General features: G+C 43.7%; 2 protein-coding genes and 1 long non-coding RNA gene across 8 annotated transcripts in view; 1 reads left to right on the forward strand and 2 right to left on the reverse strand.

The window, feature by feature from the left end:
- TBC1D1 (TBC1 domain family member 1) overlaps positions 1 to 8454 on the reverse strand; it is a 225689-nt gene extending 217235 nt beyond the window's left edge. For all 6 annotated transcript variants that reach the window (XR_015165491.1, XM_086406158.1, XM_086406152.1 and 3 more), the window contains exon 1: positions 7452 to 8454. The gene's annotated coding sequence lies outside the window, so the exon portion shown is untranslated. The remainder of the gene's footprint in view (positions 1 to 7451) is intronic.
- The window catches only part of LOC147370817 (uncharacterized), a 39729-nt gene continuing 22799 nt past the window's right edge, over positions 7128 to 24057 (forward strand). The window contains exon 1 of the long non-coding RNA XR_015165493.1: positions 7128 to 7380. This is a non-coding gene — a long non-coding RNA (uncharacterized LOC147370817). The remainder of the gene's footprint in view (positions 7381 to 24057) is intronic.
- PGM2 (phosphoglucomutase 2) overlaps positions 19922 to 24057 on the reverse strand; it is a 46277-nt gene continuing 42141 nt past the window's right edge. Inside the window, exon 14 of the mRNA XM_086406165.1 lies at positions 19922 to 20553. Coding sequence (XP_086262291.1) covers positions 20502 to 20553 — 52 coding nt within the window. The 3' untranslated portion in view covers positions 19922 to 20501. The remainder of the gene's footprint in view (positions 20554 to 24057) is intronic.

Raw genomic sequence — 24057 nt, forward strand, 5'->3', positions numbered from 1 at the left:
ACTACAACTGAAGCCTATTCTTTTTACTCTTATGTTTACTATGTGACATATATGCATATATCCAAAGAATGAATTTTTATAATTAATTTGAACATGGCTAAAAGCTAATTTTTTAATTTTAGATGTCTCAAAGTTTAGAAATAAGTCCATATTTTATTTAGAGCGCTAATATATTTCATAAAAGTGTATTCCCTATCTCTTTTCTTTTAAAGTAAAGCTTCTCCTGATGATGAAAACAGACTTAAAGCTCATATAACCCCATTAATAAAGGTCTCTCCTTTTTTTCTTTCTCTCACCTACAGGTGAAAGTGGCATTAAATGTCTAGCTCAGCTTCCACTCCTGTAACTGAATCTGCTTCAAGTTCTAACCGTTGACAGCTGCTAATCCCAAGACATGTTTAAAGAAGTGACTAGAATTATTACAAAGGATAGACCCAAGATCTATCAATGAGAGTAGATGAGGCAGCTATTAATATGGTGGCAACCAGTGTAGCAGAATTACTTTCAGTTTTCTTGTAAGGGAATACAAGAATGCTTCTGCTGCTGCTGCTGCTAAGTCGCTTCAGTCGTGTCCGACTCTGTGCGACCCCATAGACGGCAGCCCACCAGGCTCCGCCATTCCTGGGATTCTCCAGGCAAGAACACTGGAGTGGGTTGCCATTCCCTTCTCCAATGCATGAAAGTGAAAAGTGAAAGTGAAGTCTCTCAGTCGTGTCCGACTCTTAGTGACCCCATGGACTGCAACCCACCAGGCTCCTCCATCCATGGGATTTTCCAGGCAAGAGTACTGGAGTGGGGTGCCATTGCCTTCTCTGGAATACAAGCATAAAGCAAAACAATTACACAATTTAGTTGTTTCGATTATTTGGTAAATAGTCATCAAATTGGTCCTGCAATTTCACTGTCAAAACTATTTGGATGCCTCAGATTTTCACTTTTCAACCAGGAAGGGCACATCTTAGTTTCTCTGTAAAAAACAGATTGGACCTTAACACCTTAACACTGTCAATAAACTATCAAATCGTAAGTTCTACTTCAGATAGAGTCCTAATTATTTATAAGTAATTCAGATTCTGCTGACATAAGATTCATGGTAACTTAGATTCGGTGAATAACTAATGTTCAATGAAAAGTTACATAAAACAGAAGAACCATTCAAACAATCCTAACAAACCATCAGATTATTTTTAAGCCATCTCAGTCCACATCATATGCATGTAACCTGTGACCATCCTTGCGGCCTCAGGGAGAACCATCTATTCCAGGAAGTCTCCTGTGCTTCATGTCTCAGAAATACTCTGGTCTATTATTCTGGTGAGCATCTAATAGTCATGTTCTCGACAGCAGAGTCATCTGTGCAGAAGTCCTACCCCTCCTAGAGATCTTCTGTGTTCTACAACAACTCCTGCCCACCACAACCATTAACCATGGTGGGACCCAAAACACAAAGACACTCTTTTATCAGAATAGTCCCAATAACCTTGTTTTTGAGTCCTGCCATGATAAATACCCCTGGAAGCATGTATATAAAATCACAAAATTTTAAAGCTAGAAAGGTCCTTTAAAGCCACTCAAATTTCTTTCTTACATGCAGGAAATGAGGAAACTGAAGAAGCTAAATGGTTTGTCCAAGTTTGGTGACAGAATTAGGACAATACAAGTCCCTGACTCCCTTCCAAGCGGGGCAAAGAACCTGTTTTCTTACAAAACACTTTCAAGTGTGAAGTTGAGAAAACAAATTACTTTTCTAAATCTCAAGTTTACTCTTACAAAAGGATGGAACAAGACCATCCCCAAGTTTTCTTCTGTCTCTAAAATCTGGTGAATCTCATTTTCATAATGTAAAATACCAAATGTCCCTGAGACTGTGTGGGGATAGAAAGCTGCTCCGATCTTCCCTTAAGGAATATAAATGTGGGAGAGGTGCATGAAGACAGCCTGGGGTTTATTGATCAAGAAGCGAGAAAGGGGATGGTGGGAGTTAGCTGGCTGCCATTGGGAGTGCCCTCTCATCCCAGCACCCATCCACTCCCTCCCTCCCAGTTAACCACAGGGAGTGGGATGGGGACTTTCCTGTAACCAGCCATACACTGCAGCCCCTACCTTCTCAGACGCTGGTGGGAGGGGAGGAGAGTGAGATAGATGGATAAAGGGAGGGCTATTGGAAGCTTCTAGCTCCAGGCCAGGTTAGGAACCAGTCGATACTGATTAGCTGACAGGGACCTGCCAGAGAGACAGGAAACCCCTAAGGACACTCATTTCCCCTTGAGAATCAACGACCTTTTTTTTTTTCCTGTTCTTTACTCTAGATGGAGTAGCTTGCAGCTGAGCAGGATTATTCTGCCACTTGAATACTCTAATCGCATGCAGTGAGATCACTGGCTTGGCTTGGCTATTTGTCCATTTCCTGCACAGAATCCCATAAATCTGAGAAGTGTGATGCTCACTCAGGAATTGCTCATAGGTCCCCAAAATCTTTGAAGCAGTCAGCTATTTCACCAGCATGGCTATTTCACTGACTGGCTCCTGGAGCTAGTGGTTCTAACCTTTACTTCATCGAGGACGCTCCAGTACCTGGCTTTGCCTCTCTAACTTGACACATAAAGTAATGCTGTTTTGAATGACTTCCTTCCTATATAAATCAGAGATAATTCAAGCCTAGTCCTTTAGAATGTCACTGTCACTTCCTGTATTCTCTTCCACGGTATTGCCCAGGATAAAAGGGTGGGGTGGGATCATCCTAGTTGGCCTCTAGGGGTTATGTCTAACCTTCCCTCCTGCATGGCTGCTGTAAGTTATTCTCCTCAAAGTACCAGAGTTAACTGTTAACACATAATTACACTTACCTGTGAGTCTGTTAACAGGTTTTGCACTCACAATAGCCCCGATCAATAAAGACCATTATTACCATATCTGAATAAGAACTATTATGGACTATAATTATCATTATCAGCTCCAGTTTAATGATGAGAGACGTTAAGGAAGTTGCTGGCACAGAGAAGTGAGGTCACTTGCCCAAGGTCATACTAGCAGCGAGTAGCAGAAGCAGGATTCAGACCCAGGTCTTTCCGCTCCAGAGTCAGTATTACCTATTAACTAGTATTGGATATTGGAGAAGGCAATGGCACCCCACTCCAGTACTCTTGCCTGGAAAATCCCATGGATGGAGGAGCCTGGAAGGCTGCAGTCCATGGGGTTGCTAAGAGTCAGGCACGACAAAGCAACTTCATTTTCACTTTTCACTTTCATGCATTGGAGAAAGAAATGGCAACCCACTCCAGTGTTCTTGCCTGGAGAATCCCAGGGATGGGGGAGCCTGGTGGGCTGCCGTCTACGGGGTCGCACAGAGTTGGACACAACTGAAGCGACTTAGCAGCAGTATTGCATATTACACATATGCTCTTCTGTGTTCTTACAGCTCTCACAAGAGTCTTTTCATCATCCCCATTTTATATAAGTGTCCTCTAGCTAGTAAATAAGGAAGGCAGGATTTGAATCCAGACCTCCCATGTGCCCAAATTTCTGTTCTTTGCAATCTGACAGTATCTCCAGATGCAAGTAACACTAAACTATCATTCTAGTAGACAAGCAGGGTTATTTTTCTACCTAAATTTGACAATAGTAATCTATATCTGAGGACTTCCCAGGTGGCTCAGTGGTAAAGAGTCTGCCTGTCAATGCAGGAGCCACAGGAGACTCGGGTTCAGTCTCTGGGTTGGGAAGAGCCCCTGGAGAAGGAAACAGCAATCCACTCCAGTATTCTTGTCGGAAGACCCCATGGACAGAGAAACCTGGAGGGCTACAGTCCATGCGATTGCAAAGAGTTGGACAGGACTGAATGACTGAGCATGCATGCATGCAACCTAAATCTAGTGTGAAGATGATATGCTCAAACTGTAAAAGTCAATATAATTATAGCAATAAGCAATATACATTGTGTGCTCACTACCAAGCATTGTTCTAAGCACTTTACACGTATAAATTCACTAAGTTTGACAACTAACCCATAAGGTCCCCTCTCTGGAAGTTTAGATTCACTGATTATGTGTGCGTGTGTGTGTGTGTGTGTGTGCGTGTGTGTGTGTGTGTGTGTGTATATATATATATATATATAATGCGTTGTTAAATGAGTACATCTTCTTTTTAAGAGCAAAAAATAGCTGCTTCTTGTCTCAAAGGAAACAGGCACACTCAAAATTAAATGCATCTTTGCTGGTACTAAAACATATTTCCTACATTCTGCACAGCTTCACTGAAACCTAAGTGTCAAGAACATTTCACATGGCCCCAGTATGACCAATCATTTTCTAAACATCTGAAACCTGAACAGGGACACACTGATCTTAAATCTAAGAATCCATCGAATGGAAATCTTGGCCTGAAAATATCAAAAACCCTGAGAATGGAAAACTTCATATATTTTGTGAAGAATCTGGTTTAAAAATATTTTTATTCAAATGTGGAAAGCAAGCAATGAAAATAAAAGTCAGCAAAGGTGTTCATAATCTGTACTGAAAGCCTAAATCCTTTGCCATCACCAAAGGGATACAAACCTAACATTCCTTGGTTTCTGAGTGGACTCACAGCCATTTTAATGAACAGATTTTACTTCTCCAAGTTTTAATGACCACGGAAAAAAGAGGGCCTGGAAGATAAATCAAGTGTGGGGATGAATGAGGCTATTAAATTTGAGAAGAGCAGGAGAACAGACAAGAAAAAGGTCAAAGGAAACTATGCCAGGGCACCCACCCATGAGCACACCTACGTAAGCCCCCAAGGGGGATGATAGACGTGCTAGATCACCTGGAGAATCTGAAGAGTGGAGACTGGGGACCCTCAGACAAATGCTGTGAAGACAGTAAAAGGGCCTGAAGAGTTGTCATTTGGTGAGATAAAATTTAAAGCCTATTCAAAGGTGGAATCTGCAAGCAGCATCCCCACTCTGGGCGCCATCGTGAATGAAGATGCTGGGGAACAGGTACATGTCATACTGCCTGCCACTGGTACATCCTAGAAGCTCCCACAAGATCTGGGACTGAAAGGAGCCACCCACCAACACCTGGCTGTGCACAGGGGTACATCTGGTTGCTACTATAGCCCTTCTGGTGAAGGTCACCTTCTAGGGTGTCTTCAGGTGACACTTAATGTGTCCCGGGAAGTAGGACACAGAGATTGTCAACAGCTGGATGATAAGGGAAGTGGGGAAAGCCGAATAATTTCTTCAGAGTTGCCCTTTTCTTCCTCAAACATCTGGTACCGTCCCAACATCATATAGGACAAAAGGTCAATACTGACATGGCTGCACCAAACCAGAAATATGACCATTGACAGAGGAGAAATCTCCAGAGCTCTCAGTAGGAAAGATAAAGGCAGACTAAGCAGAGAGTTCCATTTTCAAAACTTTATTTTGATGCTAATATGCTAATAATTTATAACTACACCAGTGAATTTTTTCCCCTGTTTTACTGGTCTGCCAGTGGCTGGACAAGTCCACAGAAAGGCATTTATTTTAATGATTGTTTGATGATTTCAGGCACTGCTTTGAGCCACACTTAGTCCCTTTTATATTTCTTTGCACTCAGTTGATACTGTGGTCTCAGGATACTGCACTGTCTTCACTTCAGGAAATCTCCCCTAAACATTTCACACAGTGCCCTTTAATTCACAGCTGCACTCACTATCCACTAGCTCAGGTTTTATCAACAGGATACGGTAGAGAAATTTGGAGAGCAAGCACTTTTTATGGCCTTATTTCCCTATACCTTGTTAGGAAAAAAAAAAAAAAAGAAGCAGGCAGATTCGAGACTGCCACAGCTTTCCACTTGAAACAACTATAAAATATCTGTTTACAAAAGCAGTCAATCCTATTTTATGCAAACTTTTTCATTCAATGTCCTTATTTCTTAAGACAGTCTTCAAGGTTCCCAGGAAAGAGCTGTTCAGTTCAGTTCAGTTGCTCAGTTATGTCCAGCTCTTTGTGACCCCATGAACTGCAGCATGCCAGGCTTCTAAAACTGTCCATCATCAACTCCCAGAGTTTGCGCAGAGCTAAGCAGGAGACATACCTCCTCCCAAGCAAGAGAAGCCACATCAACTCTACAAAATCGTGTGGAACCCAGCTGCTTCCTGTATCCCTAACCAAGATGGTAATAGAACATCATGTGTTCAGAAACATAAAGAGTTGTCATGCAAGGTGGATTCCCAGCCCCTTAAAACAACTCTCCTGTTCACTCCTGAGGCCAACCCCTCCCACCCACAGTAGGTTCCCAAAGCACAAGGAAATCCAGAGGTGGCCATGCTTCTACTTCTACCAATCTCATCTCCAGTCTTTGGAGGAGAAGGAACTGCAGTTGTCCCAAAGAAGGGATTTTTTTTTTTTTTTTTTTAAATCAAGGACTCTGCAGTTCAGTTTAAGTACAGAGCAAAAGGTTTAGACATTTGGACTTCTAGAGATAGCTGAGTTTCCTAGATGTGACCTATTTAAGCCAGGTCACTTTTATTAACTTTGCTGTAAAGCAGAAACTAACACAACATTGTAAAGCAAGTATACGCCAATAAAAAATAATTTTAATAGGTAATTTTAAAATGCTCTTTCAAAGTCTGATTATACAGTATCAGTAAGTAAAATCACCCAATTATCTAAAAGGAAGAATGAATGACCTAGAAGTGAATGAATACCCATTAATTCATGCAGGGCACTCAGAATCAAACTGTTTGATGGGAGGAACAATCATCACTTTCGATTTCTTTTCCTTTTAAAGTAACTTTCAGAGAATAATCTATTTTAAATGAAATTGCCACAAGTAAAGCCGCCTCTAGGTGGACTCCAAAAAAAATGACATCTCTTTTAAGCACACACACACCTTAAACCCACAACAACAACTCGTGGCGAAGTTAGAGGGGTCTCATAATCACAGACAGATCAGGAAGCTGCTAGAAACAAGTAAGCAGGGTTTCAAAATGACTGGTACAGGATGTGCCCATAGAAAGAAATGTTGCGCGCGCCGGTGGAGCTGCCAAGTTGCTACTGCGAAGTACCCTGAACTTTTAAAGGGTGGCCTGGGGTTACTCTGACCGCCCTCCCCCAGTTTGGTCGCCTTACAAACACACTAGCCCTAGAAATATTTGGCGGGAGGGACGAGGACGGAGATGCGAAGACCGCGAGCAGGAGTGGAGGGAGGGGCAAAGGGAGGGTGCCTGCGGGAGCTCCCGGGTCGCTCTGAACTTGAAGGTTTCGCTTTCGTCCAACTAGGGGACAACGAGGTGGCAATCAACTTCCTCTCCCGAGACACCCCCTGCGCGACAAGGACAGCAGGAACGCCCCTGGAGTGCCCGATCCCAGCTTTTCCGCCGGCCCGGGAGCGCAGGGGCCTGCAGGAGGTAGGGGACGGCCGGGATGCCGCGGGAGGAGGCGGCGGGGTGTCGTGGGCGAGGCCCCAGGAAGCGCCTACCTGTGCCGCGGCGCGCTCAGAGCCCGGAACCCGGCCGGGGCGCGCAGGTGTTCGGGGGTAGCCCGGGGACGGCCTGGGCAGGCGGGGCGCGCATCGTGGCTGCAGGCTGCTCTCTTCCAGCCGCGGGGACTGGCAGGGCTCCCGCCTCTTCTCCAGTCGGCGGGTCCAGCGGCGGCGGAGGCAGCAACAGGCACCGAGGCGCAGGAACGTCGGCGGCCGCAGCGGCGGCGGCGGAGGAGGTGTCTGCGCGCGGCTCGCGTTTCCTCCTCCCCGGCAGGGCGAGCGCGGGGGAGGCGAGGGGAGGGCTGAACCCGGGATCTCCCAACTCGGTCCCCAGGGACCTAAGAGGGGGACGCGATGCCCCCTCCCTCCCCACAGCGCCGTGTGACTCTGCTCGAGCGGCATGGCCGAGACGGGCGAGTCACTCGCCGGCAACAGCTGCTGCAGTGCGGTCCACCGCCGTCTCCCTCCCCTCCCTGTCTCTCCCTTCCCGGGCGGTCCATCCTCAACCTGCTCCCGGGCAGCCAGCCTCAGCCCCGAGAGGTGTCAGGGCGCCGCCCCACCAGCCCCAGAGCAGGGTCTTGGCCAGACGAATACCCTGGGCTCCGGGGACGCGAAACCCCGCGCCTGATTAAAGCCCTCGAGGAGGGATGTGCGGTCCAACCCTGAGCTTAGCAGCCTATTTATAGCAGGTGGCACTGCCAGCCGCGCTCCGGGCCTGCGGGGCTCTCAGCAGGTGGCACTGCCAGCCCGGTCTTCACTGCCCTGCGGTAGCCTCGCCTCCTCTCTCCGAAATGGACAGGGTGAAAACTGCACAGAACACAGGAAGGTGGCCAAGCCTCCTGGAGGCTCTTCCAGACATTACCCCTTCTTCCCGTCCTAGTCAGGGAGTGAATTGAGGCACGGGCATCCTCTGGGGCTGAATCAAGGAATCGGGGAACAGCTTAAGTGTCTTTTCCTATTAAACACCCGTAAACCCATTTCCGAACAACTGCGGAATGACGCAGGGGCTAGACTGCCTTTTCCCCTTCCTGATGGTCCAGAGGCGCGCGCGCGCACTCACACACACCCCCTATCTCTCTCTCCCTCCCTCCCCCCCGCCCCCCCACACACCTCCGTGTGCCTACCCTCTCTCTCACACACCCTTTATCTGTCTCGCTCTCTCTCACACACACACACACCCCTCCGTGAGCCCACCCTCGAGTCAGATTTGGGGAAGTTAGTTCTCAGCTGCCTTGTAGAGTGTAAGGAGAGACACCAGGGAGATGTAAGACGTCTGAGAAAGCAGGCTCCTAGGGTTAGGAGATGGCAGGGTTCAGGAAACAGGCAAACCTCCTAAATCCCTGTCTTACCAGGTAAATTTCACGCCCCACGGCTGGGACAGCGATCTGAGGGAAGTGGGGAACTGAGCAGAGAGAGAAGGGTAGGAACAAGAGGAGGATGGTCGTGGGGCAGATGAGAGGGGGCTGGGCGGCAACGGAAGGGGGAGACATCTTTCAGGATTTTTTGCTTAGTGTAACTGCAAGCTGACTTTAGGGAAGTGGTTGAATTTGAACTGCAGGGTTGGATGTGAACCCACATTCCAGCTCCACCACTCAGTTTGGCTTAGGCAAGCTGCTGGACCTCTGGTCTCCATTCTTTTTACCTGTTAAATGGGACCAATATACACTTTATAAGAGCACTGTGAGGATATAATGGGAAAGTGTATGTAAAGTGCTTAGCACAGTGGCACATGCGTGGACCTCAAGTAGTGGCAGCAGCTATTGTTACCCTGGCTCAGGATGCAAATACAGGTTCAAGGTTCTCCCCTCCCTCCTCGCTGCCTTCTCCCTCCAGGAACAGTGAGTTGCTAGGAGCTGAGGAGGCATTTGGAGGAGTCTTTTTGATCAGGACTGCCTTATGGTCCCTGATCCCATTCCTCTGGATCCTCACATACAAGGGAGTTATATTTGGGTAAGATACAAATTTTTATCCGCAGCTTGATTTAAAACTCATCATACTGGTAACTCTTATTCATTGAGGGGGCTAGTCTATTGGGGGCATTATGGAAGCCACTTTATATGTATTGTCTCTAATCCTTGCAAAAACTCCTCAGGGCAGAGATGATTAAATCCAGAGGTTAATGCCTCTTGGGGTCACAGAGCTAGTAAGTTCTGGGATCTAGAGCTAAAGCCCCGTGTAACACACTTTCCCTCTGGCCACTGTGTAGCTCTCTTATAGCACTCAGCTTGCTCTTTATTATAATGCAAATTGTTTATGTACTTAGCCTCAAATCTTTTTTTTTAAAGATAAGGAATATATACAGATGTATACAATGATTAGAATGTTTATTGGGTTATGAAAATTGTTCTTCATTAAATTATAAGACCAGATATACCAGCAGAGTCTGGCGGGCTACAGTCCATGGGGTTGCAAAGAGTTGGACTTGGAAAAAAAAAAAAAAAAGAGTTGGACTTGACTGAGCACTCATACATACACACACACTCACCAGTTAAACCATACTGTTACGTCTTGGATCACACCATAATTATTTCCTATCTTCATCTCCAACTTATACAGTTCTCATCCCCTCTCTGCAGCAGCCTGCTGAGTACACTTACTTCCAGAGTGCTAGATGTCAAGACAGGCACACTCATCCAATTTCATTGACATCCCCAAACTGTCTTTCATACATAACCAGTCAGCTGATGGTTGAAACTATTACCTAACTACCTTAGTCAGGTCAAGACTAGACACTTGCACACAGAGCATCCTGGCCAGAACTCCTTCTATCCTGCCCTTCACTCCCTTTGCTTTTCCTCATTAACTCCCTCTACCCCCACTCCACCCACACCCGAAGTCCCAGAGTGCAGCCAAGCTTCAGTACATGTAGACAGCCAGATGGAGTGCTAATCAGGCCACAAGGGTAGGAAGTGGGAGGGGTGGGGGACAGAGGCAGGCCTAGGCCCCTTGTCTCTCATATTATTCTTTTCCTCCTTGCTACTTAGGTCTAGCAAGTTGTAGCTCAGAGATTAACAACTTAGTGGCAAATAATCATTTCCCTGACCCTATAACCTGAGTTAGGGAAGGATCATAACCTTGTGAGAAGCAGTACTTTCTGTATTACTTTTCCAGCTCCTGGGGTCAGTTACTGCCCTGGGGGTAATCATGAGAGATTTTATAATATCTTTAGCTTCCTGGAGAAAGAACTCCCTTTATGATATGTGGTAAAGATTTTCAAATTTTTTTTTGCTATAAAGCACTATCTCAGAAAGTAGAGGAGAGCCTGTCATCCACCTCATTGGCACTCATTTCTAGCAGCTATGGAAGAAATAAAAAAGGGGACTTTGAGACTAATGGTGTTCTTGGGATGGCAGGATAAAGACTGTTGAACAGGGAGGGTGCATCCACATGCATAGCAGAAGGGTAGGAGGGACCACTCAGTTCTCATCTGCAATGCCATCACTCTAGGAGGGAAGCGGCTCCCTCCCCGTGTCACATAGGAGACTCCCAGCAGGACTGGTACACCGTCGGGGGAGAGGCCGGGGGGCATCCGTGATGACAACAGAGAGCTCTGTGGGGCCCAGGCTGGTAGTTCTTTGAGTCACCAATAACAAAACTAAGTAGGGAATGGACCAAACACTGTTGTGACTCTGCTTCGAACCCCTGATTCTCCACCTGAAATCCTGCTATGGATCATCTTGGAGGGACTTCCTCTATAGATTCTTTCCTAATTTAGTCCTTTGCACAGTAATTAGTTGTTCATTGCCCATGACCAGAAACATGAATATCAGCTTTCAGATGGCTTCAGAGCTCTAGAAAACTGTGACCCACTGGCACCATTAAATCAAGTGGGAAGCCCAGAGGCCAAAAGAAAACAAAGGCCCCTTTACTTTTAAAAAGTTAAGGGAACTATGGGACTTGCCTGACAGTCCAGTGGTTAAGATTCCATGCTTCCAATGCAGGGAACATGGATTTGATCCCTGATCCAGGGAACCAAGATCCCACACTCTGTATGTGAAAGTCACCCAGTTGTGTCTGACTCTTTGCGACCCAATGGACTATACAGTCCATGGAGTTTTCCAGGCCAGAAAACTGGAGTGGTTAGCCTTTTCCAGGGGATCTTCCCGACCCAGGAATTGAAACGGGGACTCCTGCATTGTAGGCGGATTCTTTACCAGCTGAGCTATCAGGGAAGCCACACATGCTATATAGTGTGGCCAAAAAAAATGTTTTTAATAATTAAAAAAAAAAAGTTAAAGTAACCATGTATAAATCTAGAATGAAAAGCCTTGTATTAATGTAGAAAAGAGAACTTTAATACTCATTATTACATCTATTAGTGACTTGTTTAAATGTTTATATTAGTTGGAAATTCAAACTCATTATTGCTATGATATATTTTCACCTAACTTCCAAATATACATAATAAGGTAAGAGTTTTTAACTAGTGAGTCTGTTTCCAAAATTGGTATAAAGGCAAGAAGTTAAAATTGTATTGGACAGAACCTGGGATAGTAAGGTGGCCCACTGGGGACACTTGCTCCCACTGATCAGTGGTGGCTCCCCAGAACCCTTGGTGGAAAAGGTTTCTGAGGCGTCTGAGCTCACTGGTAACAGCTCCTCCATGGTGAAGCAGGATCTGCCTGGAGCTGGGAGGAGGTGGCATCAGCACCAATGCTGGGTAACTTGCCAATCCTGCCAACCTGATGCATGACTGTTAGCATCTAAACAGGATGTAAGTCATGCCCAAGTATCTTTACTAACTGTAAGAAACAGTCTTCACAAACACAGAAATGGATTGAAGTCAAGATCAAAGAGTACCTTACATTGGCTTGCCTATAAGGGCCTTGAAATTGCTTTCTCAAAGGCATGAGAATCAATAAAACATAGTGGAGTAAAAAAGTAAATGAAATGAACAGATAACCAAAGTAGATTTTGAAATTTCACCTATTTATAAACAAAAATGTTACTATTCTTGAGAACTCGTGCTTGCAGTGGACGAGACAGCATAAACCCATGTGCTACGTGCTAGAGCCCCAGCGTGGCTGCCGGGAGAGCCTCGTCTCCTTTTATAGACAAAGCAGCTAGAACTCTGGGCACTGGTTCCACTTCCCTTTTCAGCTCCTGCTCCTACTTGTTAAATCATTGCTCTTCACAAGCAGCTGCCTCACCCCACAAATCTCTCTGATTATATCCAGTGTTTCCTGGGGCTTCCCTCTTCCCACCTGCCCTGGGCCATCAAGCACAAAGCTGAGCAAGTGTTCAATAGCATGTCACCTTTCATTGTATCTACATTTGTCTAAGTCTCTGAGAATCTCTTTGTAAATTGTCAGTGTTATGGATCTCAGGGATGTTACCCAGACTGGTGAGATAACTGAACTTCCAGCACCGTGAGACCCCCCTCCCCACTTCATTTGATCCCAAATACCATTCTGACCTTGCTGGTACTTGATGTGTAATCTCACCTAGAGAAGGCAGCAATCAGCTAACTGGTCTCCTTGCTGCTGCCCTTGCCACCCTACAGTGTATTCTCAGTATAGCAGCCAAGTGAATCTGACAAAATATTAGTTGAGCCATGTTACTGCTCTACTTAGAATCCTCCCACGGCTTCCCAGAACTCCCAGAGTAAAAGCCAAAGTCCTTATAATGGTTTAGGGAGCCTTATGGAATCCTCTGCTCTCTCCGACCCTACACCACTACCTCTGATTTTATGGTCTGCTACCAGTCTTGGATCACTCTGCTCAAGCCATATTGGCCTTGCTGCTGCTCGAACCTGTCAGGGACAGTCCTGCCACCAAGCCTCTGCACTCACTATTCCCTCTGCTGGTCATGCTTTTCCTTAAATGTTCACATTGCCCCCCTACTTTGCACCTTCTTTCACCTTTGCTTAAATACTACCTACTTGGGACTTCCTTCATGGTCCAGTAGTTAAGAATCCACCTGCCAATGCAGGGGATGTGGGTTCGGTCCCTAGTTGGGCAACTAAGATCCCACGAGCCCAGAGGCAACTGTTCACCGAAACAACATAAAAAGATCCCATGTGCTGCAACGAAGACCCGATGCAGCCAAATAAAGTAGATAAATAGTTGTTTAAGTTTTCTTAAAAACTAAATACCACCTTCTCCATGAGGCCTTCTCTGACCGACCTTTTGAAAATAGAAACACACACACTTCTTATCCTATTTTATATTTCTTCAGAGCATTTATCACCCTCTAATATACTGTGTTAGTCACTTGTATTTCTTATTTGTCATCTGTTTCCACCTGGCTCCCCCACTATGTGGGCAGAAAATTTTTCCTGTTTTGTTCATAGCTGTATCTCCAGTGCATAGAACAGAGCTCAGCAACATAATGGGAATTCAATAAATATGTGCAGAATGGATGAAAATAGCTTGTAACACATGACATTTGTGAGCTCTTGCATAGCTATGTAATACTTCCTTAGGTTAGAAACTTTTTAAGTTTCCCTCTGTTTATCCCTTGTGCCCTCATCAAGTTTGTCAGCTGTCCTAAGAGGTATGTCCTTCCTCCCCCAAAGTGAGCTCATGGTTAAAGCATATGACTCCTTGTTTAATCATCAACACAGGATCTGATTTCCAGATATACGGCACAAGGATCGCAACGACTTGGAACAACTGAGAATTCATCCACATTCGGTGTTCGTCAAAAATTTAGTTAAGATCATTTTGGAAAACTTTCTGAAAGATACACAGTCCATGGGCCCTCTAAAATCTGTATCCCCTAAAATCAGTTCCTATCTCAGATCAACCCAAATGAAGAGTAGTTACCTGGACTATATCCAGAAAAATTTCTTTTATCCAATTGTATTTTGGCATGACCCCATTTGCCCATATTAGAGGGATACATTTGATACAAATGCCTTTTTCAGTCTGAGATATTGGTTTTTTAAAAAGTAAGTATTTATTTTTACTTATTTGGCTGCATCAGGTCTTCGTTGCGGTATGTGGGGTTTAGTTCCCCACCCAGGATTCAAACCTGAGCCCCCTGCATTGGAAATATGGAATCTTAACCGCTGGATTATTAGGCAAGTCCCTGAGATATTATTCAGTGCCTCACGTGATGTCCTTTCAAGCAGAATCCAGGAAGTATTTTCTCTCAAGACTCTGCCGGGAATAACTGTTCTTTCTTTGAGTGACTAGTTTTATCTTCATCCCTGGCCTGACTAATGGGCTCTAGGGCTTCATTGTTTGGCAGGTATCCAGGTTATTTTGTATCAAGTCACAAGTGACCATTCTAAGCCCTTGCCAGCTTGTGCCAATTTTCATCCATTCACGACAAAATAGGAATAACAGTGTATAGTTTCGTAAGACTCAACTGGGCTGTCCTGAGGTCACATTCTTCCCACTTTGTAGGTATTAACAGAAGAAAGTCTTTCTTTAATGAAATGATGGTGAGCATCAATGGTAGGAGCTTTTGTTTGCTTGTTTTAGTTTTGTTTTTTGATGTCTTTACCTGGTAAAAGAAAATGATAGCATGCTTTGTCAGTTCCCAGTCTGTGGGAGAATTTTCCTGGTTCAGAAAATTCAAAGTCTTAGAAGCGCTGGTTTTCTACCTGACTCCTAATTTCATTCAGCTTCACTTACTTTCTCTTCCTTTAGTCCCATTTTCTTATTTGCTTAGTGTTAAATTTTCTCTTGCCTTACATGCATTTAAGCCCCCTCCAGGCATTTCTGGAATGGCAACCCACTCCAGTATTCTTGCCTGGAGAATCCCAGGGACGGGGGAGCCTGGTGGGCTGCCGTCTATGGGGTCACACAGAGTCGGACACAACTGACGTGACTTAGCAGCAGCAGCAGCAGGCATTTCTGGAATCTAGCAGGCATGAATGAACATATGAGTGAATGAGTGAATGAAAGACCAGACAAAGGACACATCAGCCTGCTTGGCTCAGCCTACAGCTCCATACTGCACCAAATGCTTTCCCTCATCATCACCTGGCATGTTATTTGCAAGTGCATAATGCTTTGTAATTGACATCTTATTAATCTTCTCAGTAGCCCTCAAAGTGAAGTCACTCAGTCATGTCTGACTCTTTGAGACCCCATGGACACCAGGCTCCTCCGTCCTTGGGATTTTCTAGGCAAGAGTACTGGAGTGGGTTGCCATTTCCTTCTCCAGAGAATCTTCCCAACCTAGGGATAGAACCCAGGTCTCCCTCATTGTAGACAGACGCTTTACCGTCTGAGCCACCAGGGAAATGTTATTTCCCTCCTTTCCCTCATTATATATAATGCATGAAGAGATTTATACTTAGAACATTTGAATCTTCCTAAGGTAGAATGCTGTGGGGGAAAAATTGGAATTTTAACCTAGATGTTCTACCTCCAAGTCTAATTTTCTTCCCTGTACCATATTGTTGTCATTGTTCAGTCACTAAGTCATGTCTGACTCTTTGCCACCCTGGCAGAGTAGCCTATCAAGCTCCTCTGTCCATGGGATTTCCCAGACAAGAATACTGGAATGAGTTGCCATTTCCTTCTGCAGGGGATCTTCCTGACCCAGGGATTGAACCTGAGTCTTCAGATTCTTTACCACTGAGCCACTGGGGAAAACCCCGTACAATTTTACTGGCTTTTAAATGACTGTTTTTGAGGGCAGTAGAGTACAAGAGTTGTGTGGTTTAAGAAGATATAAGGAGAGCCTGGTTATTTCCCTGGCTTTCAGAATAACCTTCCTTGATGAAAGATGTTCTGTGGGAGGACTGAGCTTCTGCTGGGCTCTTCTGACCCCTTCCCTTTAGCTTGGGGGAATGCCCACTGAACTGAGTCAAGGTTTCCCCTTATCAGTGCATACTGAAGAAATGTGATGCAGGGTAGACTCCTTTTGACCACTTATTTTTTCTCTTGCCTAGTAATTCCTATTGTGCAACAACATTATAGTGGGAGCTTGCTTCATTACTTAGTAATTTCCTTTAACAGTAGAGCTGAACTAGAGACATTCAACCCTCTTCTCGTTTTCCTGTTGCTAAATATAAAACGTAAGATGAAGTTCTCCTGTTACTCAAATAAAAGGAACTTGAGTCCTTAAAATTGAAGCTTAGAGAAAAAACTAAGAGGGAATTAGAATTTACCAAGATGCCAAGATGGCAGGTATGTACCACAAAAGGCTTAGAAGAATCAACCAGCAGAGAGATTTGTTCATTAGTGATTCTTTCTCTGGACTTGGACTAGGCACTGAAGTGATATAAGCAAATATGAGATGTCATCCCGGTCTTCAAGACCCTTCAGTTCAGATCAGTTCAGTTGCTCAGTCGTGTCCGACTCTTTGCAACCCCATGAATCGCAGCACGCCAGGCCTCCCTGTCCATCACCAACTCCCGGAGTTCACTCAAACTCATGTCCATGGAGTCCGTGATGCCATCCAGCCATCTCATCCTCTGTCGTCCCCTTCTCCTCCTGCCCCCAATCCCTCTCAGCATCGGGACCCTTATGCTCTTCTAATTAATGGTCAACAACTTTCTTGAGAGCCCATTTAGTAAATAATTTAGCCTTTGCAGGTTATTCTTTCTCTGTCCCAACTTTCATCTTTGTCATTGTAGTGCAAAAGTAGCCATAACAACATGTAAGCAAATGAATATAGTTGTATTCTAGCGAGTAAGGGCACTGCCATTGGAATTTCATGAATTTTTACATATCAGGAACTATTATTCTTAAAACATTTTTTCCCAATCATTTAAAAGTGTAAGAATTACTATGTCAAACTAAAAATTCCCTCAAAGGAAACAATCTACACAACGAAAATTCCCCCTAAGGAATGGGGAAACATTTGCAAACCATATATCGGGTAAGGGGTTTATATGTGCTTCATTATTAGCATACTGAATAACAAAATCTGACCACAGGTTGAATACCGTCTAATAACTATCACGATTTTGTAGTGATGAGTATGAATGATAGTCTGAGATACCTGTGGCAGCTGAAATGTAAAACATAGGTGATTTCTATTGATGACAAAGTCGCAGGGCCTGATGACACTGTTGTGGCACTGATGACACTATTGCCTTCATTTATAATTAGAAGAAAACCTAAATCTTGGTCAGAGCTTCTGGAAGTAATTTTAAAAATGTTTCTTGTTTTCTGTCCAAGTTCACTGATTCTCTGCATTCTACGCACAGAATCACTGGAGAAACTTTGATCTCAGGTTAAGAGCTCTTGGGAAGTCAAAGAGAATGTGGGGAAATGGGGAAGTTAGAAGGCCCTCGTCTTTGAGAACACAATTTTAATAGAGATGAGAAGACAAGGGAAACTGAAGGGCATTGATTCAGCAATGTTGGTTCCCAAAATGTCTCCCAAATGCAAGGGCAGGGAGAGACTGAAGAAAGAGGCCAGACAGGCTAATTCAATGGCTGTTGCCTTAAGTCACTCATTTTTGAGGTGGTTTCATATGAAGCAAACCTAACTAATGCAGGGGGTAATGTATTTTCCAAATTTATATTTCCTGGCAATTTTCCATATTCCGCAAGTTCTCCAAGATTAATGCACTGTGTGTTAAGATAACATCTACAACTATTCTTAGTATCCAGAGAGATTCTTTCGAATTGTATTTTTTTAGTGTCATCCTGGGCTTCAAAAATTCATTTGTACTTGGCATGCTACAAGATCACACGTGGACCTCAATGCCTACTGTTTCACAATTCATTTCTTCCTATAACCAGTGACAAGACTCCACAAATATGTGTTAAATTACCCTTTAACATTCCATAACCACAGAAGTTTCTTTAGGTTTGAATGTTCTTCTGAAGAAAGAACCCATTCTTGTCACAGTGATCAGCCTCAGGCAGCCATGGATCACTGCCTAGCTTTGTAAACTTAGACAAATTACTTAACTGACTTATTTTGGTTCTCAGTGTTTCCACCTATGAGGTGAGAATAAAAATAACTGTACTTACCTTACAATGTTGTCAACAGAATTCGAGTTAGTAAAGGGCTTTCCAGTTGGTGCAGTGTGGGAAACACAAGGGTGTGATCCCTGGGTTGGGAAGATCCTCTGGAGTAGGAAATGGCAACCTGTTCCAGTATTCTTGCCTGGAAAATTCCACGGACAGAAGAGCCTGGCAGGTTATAGTCCATGGGGTCGCAAAGAGTCAGATGCGACTGAGCAGCACATAGCTCAAAAGTTAAGTACTTAGAATCTGGTGTGTAGCAGAGCGGCCATATTGTTATATTTCAGTGTTCCAATTTCTCTGCTTTATCTTCCTGTCTGGACTTATCAGTTTTCTTTCCTCTTTCATCTCTCTGTAGGGAGAACAGGATACTAACCTAATAGGCTATTTCAAGTAACCCTAATCTTTTTGGAAATTCAGACTCCAGGAATTCAGCATTTATGCTGCTTCAGAAGCAGTGTAATGATTGCTATAAAGAAAAAGTCGGAAACATTTTTCCCTTTCAAATGGTCAAAGTTTTTCCAGCAAGGACTGGAAAGTGTCTTTAAAGCCGGTAACATTTTCAAGTTAAAATTTTACAACTTAAAAGTCTTTCAAAATTCCATTGGGCCCTCTTCCCCCTTAATGAGGTTTTGCTGGGTGGTAGTGGGGTGCTCAGGAAAGCCCAGCCAGGTCTGGGCCAGCATGTGGAGTGAGCAAGTGTTCAGGAGGCTCAGAACTCAAATAGACATTAGTGCTAGATAAAATGGAACAAAATGTGTTTAAATGTATAGTTGAATTCTAAATAAAATATATTTCCTACATGTTAAAAAAATTGTCCTTTATAAACTGAGAAAACCAGAAAGCAACCACTGGGGACCTATGGCCTGAGGGAGGTATGAGACCAGGTGTGGGTCTCGAGGGCTGGGGTATAACATATCACACACACACACACACGCACACACACCACCGACGGGTGCTTGGAAATGTGGCCCTGGACTGGTAGGAGGCAGGGAGTTGGAACTGACCCAGTTGTTTTGTTTTTTTATTTTTTCTCCTCTAATAGTTTTATTGGGTCCTTTTTTCTAGTTTCTTGTTCTTATTCATGGTATCCTATCTTAATCCCAGTGCCCAAGACATCTGTAAAGGACTGTGCCTCTGTGAAAAGGAAACCAGAAAAAAACTGTACTCTCTGATCCAGAATCAGAGAAACATGTAGTTTGCTTGAGACACTGGGTGGAGATGGGAGACGGGCTGGGGATCACAGGTGAGGAGAGTGGGTTCTTGATCAAAATTCAAAATCTGTATCACATGAGTGTATAAAATGGATTTATGCTCACAAGTTGTGTGGGATTCAAAGTTAATAAAAGTAACATAAAAACTCATCACCAATTTTGTTAGAAGAGTTACAAATATCTTCTCCCAAACTGTGGGTTGTCTTTTAGTTCTATTTATAATGGCTTTTATTATACAAATGTGGTTGACTCTTTTGCTTTATGGTTTGGGTTTTTAATTCCTCCTTTAAGAAATCCTTCTCTACCATGATATCATAGAGACAATCTCCTACAATTAATTTCTTCTAAAATTTTTTTTAGCCTGCAACAGGTAGTTTTAAAAAATATTTATTTAATTGAAGTATAGTTGATTTACAATGTTGTGAATTTCTTCTCAGAATTTTTAAGTGTTCACATTAGATCTTGAATCCAACTACAAGTTAATTTTCCATATGGCTTTGGATATGGTTTGAGGTAGGGATCTAATTTTAGTTTTTCCATCTGGATAGTTATTTGTTCCAGAGTTTTTAACTCAATAGTTTTCCCTTACAGATAGATTTATCGTGCCATGTTGGTCATACACCAATTTCTTCTACATACATGTGATTATTTGCTATTTCCTTCCATTGGTTTGTCTGTTCATCTCTCTGCCAAATTTATTACTGTATCTTTATAATAAATCCTAATATTTGGTAGTATAACTTCCCTCTTCTTATTGTTATGAACTGTGAAGAGTCTGAGAATTTATCTGTTTGCAAGCTAATGAGTTAGCCTGTCACTGATTCATGGATACAAGCAGAAGACATGTGAGGCTGGTGAGTCAGAGGCAAAGGACTGTGTTGCTTACAGCACAGCAGGCAGCACAAGCTGTACATTCACCTCAGTTACCCTTGTCCCCAAGTTCCACAAAAATCAAATCTGAATCAGATCAAGCTTCTCCGTCTTCCATACCACCTTACATGACCTGTAGGGCACAAAGAAACATGTTAAACACACAATGAGGAGGCAGTTAGAGAAATTCACAATGTGGGAAACCCTATGGGACAAATCATTCAGTTTGGAATAGATTTAAAAAGAAAAAAAAAAAGGACGAAGAATTTACATATTAAAAGATATTTTAAGAGACCTATTAACCAAATGCAGTAAGTGGATACTATTTGAACCCTGATTCCAACAAAGAGAGGCTTTCCTGGTGGCTCAGATGGTAAAGAATCTGCCTGCAATGCAGGAGGTGCTGGAGATATGGGTTCAACCCCTGGGTCAGGAAGATCCCCTGGAGAAGGGAATGGCTACCCTCTCCAGTATTCTTGGCTGGAGAATCTCATGGACAGAGGAGACTGGTGGGCTGCTATAGTCCATGGGGTTGCAAGGAGTCAGACACAACTGAGTGAATAACAAACTTTTTTTTTCAAGTAAAGACTAAATAGCACATTTGAGACAAATGACTGGTTTGCACATTGACTACATAATTGATGATGTTAAGTTGTAAACATTTTAAAGTGTTAACAAAAGTACTATGGTGGTATGTGTGTGTGTGTGTGAGTCAGTATGTCCTTATCTTTTATAGATATATCAGATCAGATCAGATCAGATCAATCGCTCAGTCATGTCCGACTCTTTGTAACCCCATGAATCGAAGCACGCCAGGCCTCCCTGTCCATCACCAACTCCTGGAGTTCACTCAGACTCACGTCCATTGAGTCAGTGATGCCATCCAGCCATCTCATCCTCTGGCGTCCCCTTCTCCTCCTGCCCCCAATCCCTCCCAGCATCAGAGTCTTTTCCAATGAGTCAACACTTCGCATGAGGTGGCCAAAGTACTGGAGTTTCAGCTTTAGCATCATTCCTTCCAAAGAAATCCCAGGGCTGATCTCCTTCAGAATGGACTGGTTGGATCTCCTTGCAGTCCAAGGGACTCTCAAGAGTCTTCTCCAACACCACAGTTCAAAAGCATCAATTCTTCAGCCCTCAGCCTTCTTCACAGTCCAACTCTCACATCCATACATGACCACTGGAAAAACCATAGCCTTGACTAGACGAACCTTTGTTGGCAAAGTAATGTCTCTGCTTTTCAATATGCTATCTAGGTTGGTCATAACTTTGCTTCCAAGGAGTAAGCGTCTTTTAATTTCATGGCTGCAGTCACCATCTGCAGTGATTTTAGAGCCCCCAAAAATAAAGTCTGACACTGTTTCCACTGTTTCCCCATCTATTTCCCATGAAGTGATGGGACCAGATGCCATGATCTTCGTTTTCTGAATATTGAGCTTTAAGCCAACTTTTTCACTCTCCACTTTCACTTTCATCAAGAGGCTTTTGAGTTCCTCTTCACTTTCTGCCATAAGGGTGGTGTCATCTGCATATCTGAGATTATTGATATTTCTCCTGGCAATCTTGATTCCAGCTGAAATAATTACAGATACAAAGATAGGTAAGGGATCTACTTCAGAATTGTCCTGTAGAGAGATAGGGCAAGAGGGAGATTTCAATGTAATGGGATTGGCCATGATTTGCTACAGCTGGGTGATGGGCATTGGGAGGCTCATTGTATGATTCTTGGTACACATTTGAAATTTTCCGTAAGTTTGAAAAGGAAAGGGGGCAAGTCACATGTTAAAATCACCAAAGACTCCAGGCAGGTATTTTGAGGTGGCTGTTGTACAGATTAGACTGGAGGAACTAACTGAATCTGGGGATCTGAGGAACTAACTGAAGAGGAAAAACAGATTCGGAGTTGGCTACACTGATCTAATTTGAGGGCATCTGAGTAGGAGAGCCCAAGGAGGCAGGCGGTAATATAGGATTGGAACTTGGGAGAAAAGTCTGTAGTCCTGCACTTAGGACAATTACAGTTTTGAGCATAAAGGCGCTTTCAGAGGGCAGAGAATGGATGATTCCACCTCAGGGAATGAACCGACTTGGGATTCAGAAGGAAAAAATAAGGAAGCCTGCTGGACCAGCAAAGAAGTTATCTCAAGTTAGCTCAAGCCTTCACCTAAAGTTTACTTTTGTTTTAGGAACACTTATCAGCTATGGAGCTACATTTCATTCTTGCCACCTAGAGATTTAAGTAAAATAGCCAAGGTGAAATAGTTCAGAACAATGTATTTGAAGGACACAATCAGGTCTCGTCATCTCTGTAAACTGCAACCGTAACTTTCCTTTGGAAGTTGCACAACGCTGCTTTGAAATGGTTTCAAATGATTATTTGACCTGGAGCCAAATCTTTTTTTTTTTTTTTGGAGCCAAATCTTGACTCTGGGTGCCTGAGTCCGTTATGGACCAGGTTTGCAGCAAACACCAAAAGTGGCTTTCATTGGACACAAATGGGAAGTGGCTAGTGTTTCGAAAATTTTAATTTCACGGACCTACACAAGTAAGCCAGGCCAAGAAGAACTAGATTCCCCAACACTGCTCTCCACCCTGGTCACCATGTGCTCATGTTGGAGGGCCTCATCTCTCCAGACAGCTATCTTTCTCCTCCAGTGAATCTGAGTAGTTACTGCCCTGTGCTTACATGGGGCGGAGAAGGCAATGGCAACCCACTCTAGTACTCTTGCCTGGAAAATCCCATGGGTGGAGGAGCCTGGTAGGCTGCAGTCCATGGGGTTGCACAGAGTCAGACAAGACTGAAGCGACTTACCAGCAGCAGCAGCAGCAGCAGCAGCAGCTTACATGGGGAAGTGTCTAGAAGGAGCGTTATTTTAATTCTTGCTTCCCATCTGCCTAGAGTGTGACATCTTGCTTTCAATAGTTGAGTTACTCAACACAAAGTGTGTTGGTAGCAAGAACAGGACAGAGGGATGATGCAGGGAAATGGCATGCAAACAGCCTCCCAGAGTCAAATTATTTTGAACAAAAATGTTAGGGGTTTGAATTTGATGTTCTTGAGAAAGACAAGGCCGAAAGGGGATATCACAGAACTGCCTGCCCATAATTCAATCCCATGACTATTGCAATGCAGCAATCATGTGTCCATATGGATTTCCTCGGCTAGACTACTTGAGGTCCCAAATGCAAGCTTATTATCACTATCCAGAAAAGTGCCTGGCTCATAGCAAAATTCAAGCATGACTCAATCAGTGAACATATAATGAATGCACAAATAGTTCTGAGGAAGTAGAAATTATAAATACGATTTAGATGCCATCCTCTCAAAATCTCTTTAAAGTAGCACACATGCATTTGCTTCATTACTTAACTATTTCTTTTTAAAACCATGTTTTCAGTGTCAAGAAATAATAATACTTTCCTTTAATAGCATGATGATAGAATTAAATCAATGGGACAAATTAATGAGAGGTAATGACAATGTTTCTTATGGGAGAGAAGAATAAAGGTCTCTTGATTTCAGAAACACCACGAAGAAAAATCCAAAACAGTTGGCCTGCATTTCCTCCTACTAGTCAGACTTTCATTCTTCACTTGGGATTTGTTCTTTCCAGGCACCAAGAGAAGACGGACAGCC

The sequence above is a fragment of the Bos grunniens genome, chromosome 6 (assembly GCF_055505025.1).
Source record: "Bos grunniens cultivar Pamir isolate PY7600 chromosome 6, Bosgru_T2T1.0, whole genome shotgun sequence".
Lineage (NCBI taxonomy): Eukaryota > Metazoa > Chordata > Mammalia > Artiodactyla > Bovidae > Bos > Bos grunniens.